General features: G+C 44.7%; 1 protein-coding gene across 2 annotated transcripts in view; it reads right to left on the reverse strand.

The window, feature by feature from the left end:
* The window catches only part of RNF43 (ring finger protein 43), a 74,771-nt gene that overhangs the window by 1,883 nt on the left and 60,295 nt on the right, over window positions 1-12,593 (reverse strand). For both annotated transcript variants that reach the window (XM_060203817.1, XM_060203816.1), the window contains 3 exons: window positions 11,721-11,882; window positions 10,725-10,827; window positions 5,673-7,031 (listed from right to left, as the gene is read on the reverse strand). In XM_060203817.1, coding sequence (XP_060059800.1) covers window positions 5,673-7,031; window positions 10,725-10,827; window positions 11,721-11,882 — 1,624 coding nt within the window. The remainder of the gene's footprint in view (window positions 1-5,672; window positions 7,032-10,724; window positions 10,828-11,720; window positions 11,883-12,593) is intronic.

Genomic DNA, 12,593 nt, shown 5'->3' on the forward strand with positions numbered 1-12,593 from the left:
AAAGAAAGATCACATTCAAGTGGAACAACCAGGAAAGGCTTCTGAAAGTGGATGGGTAAGATTTGGACCTATATCCCAGTTCAAGCTGCAGGCTCCCCACCTGCAGGGGAGTTGTTTCACAAGCAGTGAAGCAGGTCTGCAGGTGTCTATCTTTCTCTCCCTCTCTCTGTCTTCCCCTCTTCTCTCCATTTCTCTCTGTTGTATCCAACAATGTTGACATCAATAACAACAACAACAATAACTACAACAAGGGCAACAAAAGGGAATAAATAAAATAACTAAATGAATATAAAAAAAAAAAAAAAAAGAATTGGACCTATGGCACCCAGTAGGCAGAAGAAAATTCTGGGTTGTTTAAACTGCTAAAAGAAGGGTAGGGGGAGAATGGAAAATAACATTTGGGAAGAAAGATGTGGGCTACCTGGTACTAGTGGTTTCTTTGAAAGATTTATTTATTTATTTAGAGAGAAAGAGTGAGAGCACCACTCCGCATATGTGATGTCAGGGATCAGCCTCAGGGCCTAATGTTTGATAGCCCAGTGCTTTCTCCACTGCACCACCTAGTCCACACCTAGCATTCTGAAGGCCAGGTTAGGTTAGATTTGTTGTTGTTGTTCATCATTGGGATTTACCATTCCAGGCTAACTTTTTCTTTTCTTTTTTAATTCAGGATTTAATTTTTTAAATTTTATCTTTATTTACTAGATAAGAGACAGCCAGAAATTGAGAGGGGAGGAAGGGAGGGAGGGAAAGAGAGAGAGACCCCTGCAGTACTGCTATACTGCTCGTGAAGCTTTCTCCCTGCAGGTGGGGACCAGGGGCTCAAACCTGGGTCCTTGTGGACTGTAACATGTGTGCTCAACCAGGTGCACTACCACCCGGCCCCAGGCTAACTTTTTCAGAAAGAAAAATAAAGGGAGAAAGCAAAAGAAACTATAGCACCAAGGCTTCCTCCAATGTGCTGAGGGTCAGGCACAAATCTGAGTTACATGTATGATAAAGCAGACACTCTCTCCAAGTGAGCTATCTTGCTAGCCCAGGATTTTTCTTTATTACGGAAAAAGGAGAACATTTCAAGATCTCTGGAAGATGACCTTAGTAGTAGTATGGAGATGTGGTCCAGGAGGTGGTACAGTGGATAAAGCATTGGATTCTCAAGCATGTGGTCCTGAGTTCAATCCCAGCAGCACATGTACCAGAGTGATGTCTATTCTCTCTCTCCTCTCTCTCTCTTCTATTCCTCTCATTAATAAATAAATAAAGTATTAAAACAATAGTATGGAGAGTAGGTGGCCTGAGTAATTTTGCTATACAACTCTAAGGACAGAGCACTGGGTGTGCAGTGACCAGCTGTCTTGGCCTTGTAAGAAGGGGGGGCAGAGCCAGGCAGTGGTGCACTTGGTTAGGTGCACACATTGCCATGTACAAGGACCTGAGTTCAAGCCCCCAGCCCCCACCTGCAGGGGGAAGCTTCATGAGTGGTGAAGCAGTGTGGCAGGTCTCTCTCTCTCTCTCTCTCTCTCTCTCTCTCTCATCTATCTATCTCTATCTCCTTTCCCTCTAAATTTCTCTCTGTCCTCTCAAATAAATAAAGTGAAAATATTTTTAAAAAGAAGAAGAGGCAGAGGCTATTGGCATTGGCGAATATGACAAAACTAGCAGAAGATAAAGTCAGTAGAAGCTGGCACTAATTTAGATGTAAGAGGGAAAGAAAGGCATTTGGGTTTGGAAGAAAAGGGTGAGTGGTTTGTCACTGGCACCACTGACAGCATACACATACTTGGTCCAAATGGAATCATCAAATGCACAATCAAAGCTGGTGTTGCATGTGTCTGTGGAAGCAATTGCTTTCTATATTTTAACTGTTTGCATGCCTGTCCCCACAAAGACCTGGATATTCTGGCTGGCAAGTTAGATATCCTCAGAGTCTAACCTAGAGTTTAACCTGCAGCATGAACACAATGCCAAAAATTAAAAGGAGTTTTGATTTTTTTAAAAATCTTCATCAAAATTTAAATTTCTTTAAAAATTTTTTATATGTATTTATTTTCCCTTTTGTTGCCCTTGTTATTTAACATTGTTGTGGTTATTATCGTTGTTATTGATGTCATTGTTCTTGCATAGGACAGAGAGAAATGGAGAGAGGGGGGAAGACAGAGAGGGGGAGAGAAAGACAGACACCTGCAGACCTGCTTCACCACTTGTGAAGTGACTCCCCTGCAGGTGGGGAGCCGGGGGCTCGAACTTGGATCCTTAAGCAGGTCCTTGCGCTTTGCACCACATGTGCTTAATCCACTGCACCACCACCCGACTCCCAAAATTTAGATTTCTATATGTACAAAGCAATCATAAAGTTTAAAAGTTCAAATTATAATACCCAAAAATTTAAAAGATACCAGGTGAAAAGAAAAAAAGGGTAGAAATGAATGAGTGAGTGAACTAGTGAATGAATGACTGAATGTAGCTCTCAGATTCTGTTTATAGGATTCCTAGAGCATGAGGTCTTATAGATCCCAAAGGACATCTGAGTCACCTTTTGTGGTGAAAGGATCCTCTCAGCAATGGACGTAGGGAGAAAAAAATGTGTTCTCTACACATTGGAAGAATTAGGAGAAGAGTTGGAGGTGAAAGTCTTTAGAAGAGGAAGAGGACAATTTGAACAAATACTAAGTTGAGGATTCACGTTATCACCAGTAGTAATAGCAGGGATGCACTGAGTCCCCAAGAAAGTGAAGTTGGTCTTATTAACATGGGTGTTTAGAAGGAAAGCCCTAGTTGTTCTTTCGTACATCCCATCCAGGGGTTGAGACATAGAGAGGAAGACAGATACAGAGAAAACAGAGCCACCACAGTGCCATTTATAAAGCTTCTCCTTTGCATGGCACTACCATAAGGCGGTGAGGGGCTCAAGCCTGGGTCTTTGCATATAATAAACTGTGTGTTCTACCAGATGAGCCATTTCCTGCTTCCCTTCACACACCTCACTCCTGGTGGCCATTTTGCCTTTCCTTTCCTTTCCTTTTTTTTTTTTAATTAAATAGGAGAGAAATTGAAAGGGCAGGAGGAGATAGAGAGGGAGAAAGAAAGACACCTGCATACTTGCTTCCCTGCTTATGAAGCTTCCCCCCAGCAGGTAAGGAGTGGGGGCTCCAGCCTGGGTCCATGTGTGTGGTAACATGTGTGCTCAACTGAGAGTGCCATTGTCCAGCCCCCTCCCCCCCCCCCACCTTTTAAAAAAGGTTTGTTTGTCTATTGCCTGAACCTGAAATCTGATATGCAGGTGGATCCTAATTATTATCTGCGGAGATGATGTCATGGCTGGAAAAAGGACCAGAAAGCTGGATCAGGGAAGAGAGTAGCTCCCTAATATGGGAAAGGTGTATAAATATTGTTGACTGTAAACCCCATCGATTTGATGTGATCTGGGATCCATAATTAGTTTAGGAACCTGTGTAACCTCTGCATCCCTGTAGATCTGTGCTCACATTCTGTGGTCATGAGTAGGAACATTCCAAGCTGCCCCAATATCGACCCATCTTCCTCAGGTGTAGCATAGAGTGTGTTGTCCATCCTCCCTTCAGAGGATGGAACATTCTTTACCATTGTTGATGCAAGTTGAGGGCAAGGTCCTATGGGGGCCCACAAAGGGGTCTATTTTGTTGTTCCTGTTAGAGATGACCAGAAACAATGGAGAGAGGGATTTACTCAAATTCTAGGCCCATGAAGTTTATGACTGTTCAACAATTTGTTTGGCTTTGTATGTTAACTCTCTTTTCAGCCACCAGGTTCCAGATGCTAGCAGGATGCGACCAGACTTCCCTGGACAGACAACCCCACCAATGTGTCTTGGAGCTCCGCTTCCCCAGAGCCCTTCCCTTCTAGGGAAAGAGAGAGACAGACTAGGAGTATGGATCGACCTGTCAATGTCCATGTTCAGCGGGGAAGCAGTTACAGAAGCCAGACCTTCCACCTTCTGCAACCCACAATGGCCTTGGGTCTATACTTCCCAGAGGGTTAAAGAATAGGAAAGCTATCAGGGGAGGGGATGGGATACGGAGTTCTGGTGGTGGGAATTGTGCGAAGTTGTACCCCTCTTATCCTATGGTTTTGTGAATGTTTCCTTTTTATAAATAAAAAATTTAAGAAAAGGTTTATTATATTATTTAAATCCTATGAGAAAAAGTTATAAATGAGAGAGAGAAGTCAAGAGCATCACTTGGCATATGTGGATTAAACTGGGAGCTTCAGGAATGCAGGTCCTGTACTCTACCAGCTATTTCCCCAGAGGTCCTAATTCTTTTATCCCAAGAGGAGAGGAAAAAACCTAAGGATGCAGAGGGCTGTTGAAAACCACCTGTGCTCTCACTTTTTTGCATTATTCATATAGTTATTATTAAGTGACTAAGTAGTCTATTGTCAGTAGCTTTTCTTCCATATTTTCTTCAATGGCAAGAAACACTTTTTTTGGTCTTCTTTGCTGGTATTGAGCTGTATGTATTGGTGAAGCTGCACCAACCATCAAAATATTGATGGATGGCAAAACAGCTTATTTAGATACTGCACTATCTGTCATATGAAAGACCAAGGTTTGATCCTGGCCCCCCACGCCACTGATGCAAGCACTGTGCTATGGTTTCATCCCTTCTCTGACTACCTTGCTCTTTTTAAAAATATATATTTAAATCGTTTTTAAAGAAAGAGATACAGAAAGAAAAGAAGGAAAGGAGAGAGGGAAGTGGGAAGGAGAGAAAAGGGAGAGAAGGAGGGAAGCCAGAGTCCTGATCAGCTCTGGTTTATAGTGTTACAGGGGATTGAAATGGAGGGGTGCGGGTGAGATTGAGAGCCTCAGGCATGAAAATCATTTGCATAACCATTATGCTGTCTCCCCAGCCTGGTATTGCTCTTTTTATCTGAGAAAGTCAACCTAAAACAATGATGACCCAAATTCAAGCCCCCCAAAAGATAATAATAAATAAATAAAATTAAGTATTGAAACATTTTTCATTTGAACTGCTGCCCAAACCACCCCAGTCACTTTCTCAACTAGCACTTCCTCTGAGACCTCACTATGATCTGGCAACTAAAGAAGTAACATTAGGGGCTGGGAAGACAGCATAATGGTTATGCAAAAGACTTTCTGGGGTCAGGTGGTGGTGCACCTGGTTAAGTGTTCATATTACAGTTCACAAAGATCCAGGTTCAAGCCCCTGGTCCCCACCTGCAGGTGGAAAGCTTTGCAAATGATGAAGCAGTACTGCAGATGTCTCTCTGTTTCTCTCCCTCTCCATCTCCCCCCTTCTCATTTCTTTCTGTCTCTATCCAATAATAAATAAAAACTAAAATTAAAAAAAAATTAAAAAGACTTTCATGCCAAGCTTCCAGGTTCAATCCCCAGCACCACCATCAGCCAGAGCTGAGCAGTACTCTCTGGTCTTTCTCTCTGTAGCTCTCTCATTGAAATAAAATAAATATATATTTTTTTAAAGCAATACTAACCAAGACCAGGGCACTCCAGCCAGAATCCTACACTCTCTCAGTTGTCTAGTATTTTGAATGCCATCTCATTGTCTCCATCTCATCTTCATCTACCAGTTGTTCACTGACTTCACCCATCATCAATACCCCGTTCTGGTCTCCTCTCCCTACTGTACCCACTTCCCTCTGAAACTTACCAGGCTGGGCTGGCAGCACCTGGCAGTGTGGATAAGGGCATGACCTGCCCTCTGGAGTGGCAGAACTCCATCCAGAAGGTCCCTCCCCAGAAGGGTGTGATCCCGGGGGTCTACGTGGAGTCAGACACAACCACACAGGATGTGAAGTGGAGTAACAAGGGCCTGGAGGTTCTGGTAGTAGCCTCCTGTCCAGACCTGGATGTCCAGAGATTAATGGGTGGGCTTCTGGAGTCCAAGGGTATGGTAGGCTAGGGCCATAATGGGAGAAAGCCTGGTAAGCTGAGTGTGCAGTCAAGTCTTGGGGCTGAGAGGTTAGGGTGGGCTCTGAGGGTGAAGACCCCCCTCGCCGTTTCTTCTGTGGGTGTCGAATAGGGAGGCTGGATTTCTGCAAGTGAAAGAGACTGCTGGGACTCAGGCTGGAGGCATCAGCTGGACCAGGGGCTGGCTCGGTGAGGGCCCTGGGCTGCTGTGGGTTGGGGAACCTTCCTGAAGTGGTTGCTGGGTTGGATCTTACAGCTTGCTGAGCAGGAGGAGAAGGTGGCTCTGCCTGGGGCTGTGTCCGGGGAATAGCAAGCCTGGACTGGGAGGGCCCAGGCTCCAGAACAGGTTTCCTGCCATGCCACTGGAATCGTTTTTTGTAGTGGTGGTGCCGATGTCGGTGGTAATGGACCTGGCTGGAAATTTGAGTTTCCCCTGTGGGTACCACTGAGTCCAAAGAACGGGGTCGAGAGGTTATACTAGGCTGAGTCTCTTCCCCCTGAGGCTCCCCTTCTGGGCTGCAATACACCAAGGGGTCAAAATCACTGCTTAGAGAGCTGCGGAAGGTAGAACTGCTACCATGAATGCCTTGCAGGCTGATGTCGGTACAATTGACCACTGAGTCACTCGAAGAGCCATGACAGGGCCCTGAGCTGGAGTCACTGGCCGGTCCATCTGCCAGGTAGCCACTGTGTTCTGTGCAGTAGCTTTCTCCAGACCCACTGCTCTCATGAGGCTTGGCTCGGTGTGGGGGCACTGGGCAAGTGGCAGGGTGCTGTGAGATACAGCGGAGGCGATTGAGTCCCCAGTCCTGTGCGTAGGGGTGCTGGGTCACTGTCAGGCGCTGCTGCTTGCCTGCAGCCCGAGGATGTGCAGCTCTGGGGAAGCGGTGGTGTCGAGGGCCCACGCCTGGCTCCTGAGATGGCAGGAAGGGGCCAGGTCGTGGGGGCCGAGTCACAGCACTCCCGGAAGGGCCCAGCAGATAGGCAGCAGGGAGATGATAGTGGGCGTGGCCAGGATGCTGGCGAATGAGGTGGAGTCTCTGGCCTGGCTCCTGGTAAGATCGAGAGGGTCTCAGGGATTGGGTAAATGAATCTCCCTCTGGAAGAAAAAACCAAAAGCACAGGTGTTTGATTCCACAAGCCTATAGAAGGTGCTTGACACAGCAGAGCCTGCAAGCTGAGCCAGAGTTGGGGGACGAGGGACTTTTCTAACTGGCTGAGTTCTGGGATCCCCTTAAAAATATACCACTCGGGAGTCGGGCGGTGGCACAGTGGGTTAAGCGCACATGGCGCAAAGCGCAGGGACCGGCGAAGGATCCCGGTTCGAGCCCCCGGCTCCCCACCTGCAGGGGAGTCGCTTCACGGGCGGTGAAGCAGGTCTGCAGGTGTCTATCTTTCTCTCCCCTCTCTCTCTGTCTTCCCCTCCTCTCTCCATTTCTCTCTGTCCTATCCAACAACAAAAGCAACGTCAACAATGGCAATAATAACCGCAACGAGGCTGCAACAACTAGGGCAACAAAAAAGGGAAAAAATGGCCTCCAGGAGCGGTGGATTCATGGTGCAGGCACCGAGCCCAGCAATAACCCTGGAGGGAAAAAAAAAAAAAAAAAAAAAAAAAAAATATATATATATATATATATATATATATATATATATATACCACTCTTCCTATCAGTGATTTCACCCACCTCTAGCATATGTTAAACCTTGGGGTAAATGAAGAAATAGGCTCTCTTTCCTTGAGGTACTTAATTTTTCATTTTTTAAAGAAAAGTGTTACAATGTCCCGGTTTTGTTAAAAATACACTGCCTATTTTATCGCCGGAAAATTGGAATAATTGTATAAATCACTCAGATTAGAATCAACCAAGTTGAGAAAAAGTCACCACAGGAGGCGGAGCTACGAGCAGCAGATAGCTTTCTCTCCTCTCCTCTCCTCTCCTCTCCTCTCCCAGATCAACTAGAAATATCAAAGGAGACCACCCGGACCGAAACAAGACAGGACTAGAATGACCACAGGAACCCAGTAAATCACCCATGAGTACAAACACGCGTGGCTGGTGACAGAGAGGAGAGAGGGGCCTAAGGAGAGATTAAGTGGCTGCTAACAGTTCAACAGTTTATCAGTGGAGACACCACCTCCAGTCTGCTCCACAACAAGGGGACAGCTGAAGGGAGGAAAGGACTCCCCAGAGACTCACTAAGTGCAACTCTGAGTCTCCATTGCTACTACCCTCAGAATCTGGAGCAGCAACAGGGAGGGACACCAGGGGACAGAGATCTAACCAGGAAACTCAGGAGAAGACCTATACCTTGGTGGCATAGCTGAGGGGCTGTGAAAGTCTCTTTGCATAACCACTAGATTATCTCTGCCACACCCTGCTTTATCTCTTGGTCAGGAGTCAGTGATTAAGCTAAGAAGCCTATTAATAGTTTAAAAGCCCTCAGGCTCCCATAGCCTACAGGGAAGAAAAAAAAAAAGAGGCTTTTACACCACTGAGCTCCAACTCAGGGACTGAAAAAACTGTTAACATATATAAAATGGTTAAAACAACAAGAAAAAATATTGGAGACTCGAACCAGGACAAGAGTCCAGCTAAAACTCCTCCAGAGGGTGAAGCACAAAACAACAAGTTCAACATCCAAACATTAGCTAAGGAAATAATAATAGGAGTGAGTAAAGAATTTGAAAAAATTGTAATCAGAAATGCAGGAACAACAAATGAGAAAATGGAAGAAAATTCTAATTATCTCATGGTTATTAGAGAGCTGAAAGCTGAAATCTCTGAGCTAAGAAGGCAACTAGCTGAACAAGCTAAAACAGTATCAGAGCAGGGCAACAAAATAGATGAACTCCAGAAAGCAGTAGAGGGCAGAGAGAATAGAATCTATGAGGCTGAAGACAGAATTAGCAAGATTGAGGATGAATTAGAGACAACTAAAAAAGAAGTAAGAGATCTCAAAAAGAGATTAAGAGATGCTGAAAACAACAACAGAGTCCTATGGGATGACTTCAAAAGAAACAATATACGCATTATTGGCTTACCAGAGGAAGAAAGAGAAGGGGAAGAAGAAAGCATTCTCCAGGCCATAATAGCTGAAAATTTCTCTAGTCTAGACAACACCAAAGACATAAAGATTCAAGAAGCCCAGAGGGTCCCAAACAGAATTAACCCAGACCTAAAGACACCAAGACATGTCATACTTAGATTGGAAAGGAATAAGGATAAAGAAAGGATCCTCAAGGCTGCAAGAGAAAAACAAAGAGTCACCTACAAAGGAAAACCCATAAGATTAGCAGCAGACTTCGCCATACAAACACTACAGGCCAGAAGAGAATGGCAAGATATCTATCGAGTGCTCAATGAGAAAGGCTTTCAGCCAAGAATACTATATCCTGCTAGACTGTCATTCAGACTAGATGGAAGCATCAAAACCTTCTCAGACAAGCAACAGTTGAAGGAAGCAACCATCACCAAGCCTGCCCTGAAAGAAGTTCTGAAAGGTCTCCTATAAACAACCAGACCACCACAAATAGGACATATATCAAAACACTCTAAAACTCTACAAGAATGGCGTTAAAATATCTTCAATCTTTGATATCAATAAATGTCAATGGCCTGAATTCACCTATTAAAAGACACAGAGTAGGAAGATGGATCAGAAAACACAACCCAACAATATGTTGTCTACAGGAAACTCACCTAACTCAACAAGACAAACACAGACTTAAAGTGAAAGGATAGAAAACTATCATACAAGCCAATGGCCCACAAAAAAGGGCAGGAACAGCTATTCTCATATCTGACATGATAGACTTTAAAATAGATAAGATTAAAAAAGATAGGAATGGACACTACTTAATGCTCAGAGGATTAGTCAATCAAGAGGACTTAACAATTATTAATATCTATGCACCCAATGAGAAGCCATCTAAATACATCAAACTTCTACTGAAAGAGCTACAGCAATATATTAAATGGACCTACCCTATAACCCTACAATTCCCCTCCTGGGGATATATCCTAAGGAACCCAACACATCCATCCAAAAAGATCTGTATACACATATGTTCTTGGCAGCACAATTTGTAATAGCCAAAACTTGGAAGCAACCCAGGTGTCCAACAACAGATGAGTGGCTGAGCAAGTTGTGGTATATATACACAATGGAATACTACTCAGCTGTAAAAAATGGTGACTTCACCGTTTTCAGCCGATCTTGGATGGACCTTGAAAAAATCATGTTGAGTGAAATAAGTCAGAAACAGAAGGATGAATATGGGATGATCTCACTCTCAGGCCGAAGTTGAAAAACAAGATCAGAAAAGAAAACACAAGTCGAACCTGAAATGGAATTGGAGTATTACACCAAAGTAAAAGACTCTGGGGTGGGTGGGTGGGTGGGGAGAATACAGGTCCATGAAAAATGATGAATGAAATAGTGGGGGTTGTATTGTTAAATGGGAATCTGGGGAATGTTATGCATGTACAAACTATTGTATTTACTGTTGAATGTAAAGCATTAATTCCCCAATAAAGAAATAAATTATTTAAAAAAAAAAGAATCAACCAAGTTGTCATAAATACGAATAGTAGTTATAATAATGTCTGCATTCTGAACGGCCCTCTTCCTCTGATGAGGTGCTCTTGAGCAGTGCACAGCTTAAAGAACTACTGGGGCAGTTCTGTCTCCCCTTCAGCTTCAAGGCACAATCCTTCCCCCATAATGAAGCCATATGCTAGATCCACCTGCCTGCATACACAGGAGCCCTTGGCCCACCAGCTCCTACCTATGATGTTGAACATACAGAGGGGGCAAGTCCGATGCTGATAGAGCCAGGGGTCCACACAGGCACGATGGAACTCATGGAGGCAGGAGATGACCCGTAGCTCCTGGAGAAAACAAGGCAGACCAGACCAAAGCAATCTGTAGTTACAGAAGTAGCCAGGAACCAGGCCTGCTCCCTGACCCCTCTCACCCTCCCTTCTGCTATCACCTGCTTGCAAAGGACCTCCTTGAAGAATAGGAAAAGTATGGGCTTTGGTACCAGGTAGACCTGGATTTTGCCACTAAGCTCCATAACCTTGGGCAAATACACTTGAGATAGTTTTTTGTTACAGGGCTGGGAGGTGGCACACGTGGTTGAGCACACATATTGCAATGCACAAGGACCCGGTTCAAGCCCCTGGTCCCCACTAACGGGGAAAACTTGGCAAGTGGTGAAGCAGGACTACAGGTGTCTCTCTTTCTCCCTTTCTATGTCTCCCTCCCCTCTCGATTTCTGGCTATCTCTATCCAATTAATAAATAAAGATAATAAAAAAGAAAGTTTTCTGTTATAAAATGAGGATAAAATACTCAGATTTCTCTTCAAATAATATAAAACGAGGGGAAAATTATTCCCATTCCTCACTGTCATAAGGCAAAAATAAAGCAGAACCAGGGGAATACCATAAAAAAAAAAATCAAAATTCTTTCATGCCTGAAGTTCTAAGGTCCCAGGTTCAACCCCTGACACCACCATAAGCCAGAACTATAGACTTCTCTGGTAATCATCATCATCATCATCATCATCATCAATATGCCCATTGCTAAACCAGGTACATGATATACCATAATAAATAGCTCTCTTTCCCTGGAAGAGCAAGAAAATAAGTAAACATTGGGGCTGTCCCTTCCTCTGCTCAAACAGGATACAAAGGGTAGAGATGTAGTCAGAGCACTTATATCAACTTAAGTGTTTCCTCCTCCAAGCTCCCCACCCTGATCACAGAGCCCTGCCTCACCTGGCCCTCAGAGAACTCCTCCAAGCAGATGGCACACATAGGCGCAGAACTACAGCTGCTATCTGAATCCGGCCACTCAGCCCGAGCCCTCCTGCAACCAGCCCTGTACCTCCTCGTGGCCAGTTGGCTGATGGCCCAGGCCGTTTGTTGCTGCAGAGGATCCTAGGAAGAGACGTGAAGGGTAAGATAGGGCAAGGTCTCCTCTTTTTCATCCCTCAGTTCCAGCTTGTACCTGGTTCCAGTCACCCAGTTAAAATCACATTGCAAACTGACTACCCCTAAAAGCTTGTCTCCTCTGAGCTCATCCATGGCTGTATCTTCCGCCCTGCTCCTCCACTTATACCAGTAAATTCTTTTCTTGATAGCCCATGTGAGCAACTTTTTATTAAGTGTCTACTTGACATCTCAAGCTGGCCATCTACAGGGGCAGCAATTTTTTTAAATGAAATACATTTTTTAAAATTTTTATTTATTTATTTTCCCTTTTGTTGCCCTCGTTGTCTTTTTATTATTGTTGTAGTTATTATTGTTGTTGTTATTGATGCCGTCATTGTTGGATAGGACAGAGAGAAATGGAGAGAGGAGGGGAAGACAGAGAGGGAGAGAGAAAGATAGACACCTGCAGACCTGCTTCACCTCCTGTGAAGTGACCCCCCTACAGGTGGGGAGCAGGGCCGGGATGCTTCTGCTGGTCCTTGTGCTTTGTGCCACGTGTGCTTAACCTGTTGAGCTACTCCCGGACTCCCCAGGTGCAGCAATTTTAACGTGCACCAGCAACTGAACTCCTAATCCCATTAGCCACTCCCACCCACACAGCTGTTCTCTGTGCCTTGTAAGACCCCTACCCTCACCCCCCCCCTCTTCCCAACTCAG

This window comes from Erinaceus europaeus, chromosome 12 (genome assembly GCF_950295315.1).
Source record: "Erinaceus europaeus chromosome 12, mEriEur2.1, whole genome shotgun sequence".
NCBI lineage: Eukaryota > Metazoa > Chordata > Mammalia > Eulipotyphla > Erinaceidae > Erinaceus > Erinaceus europaeus.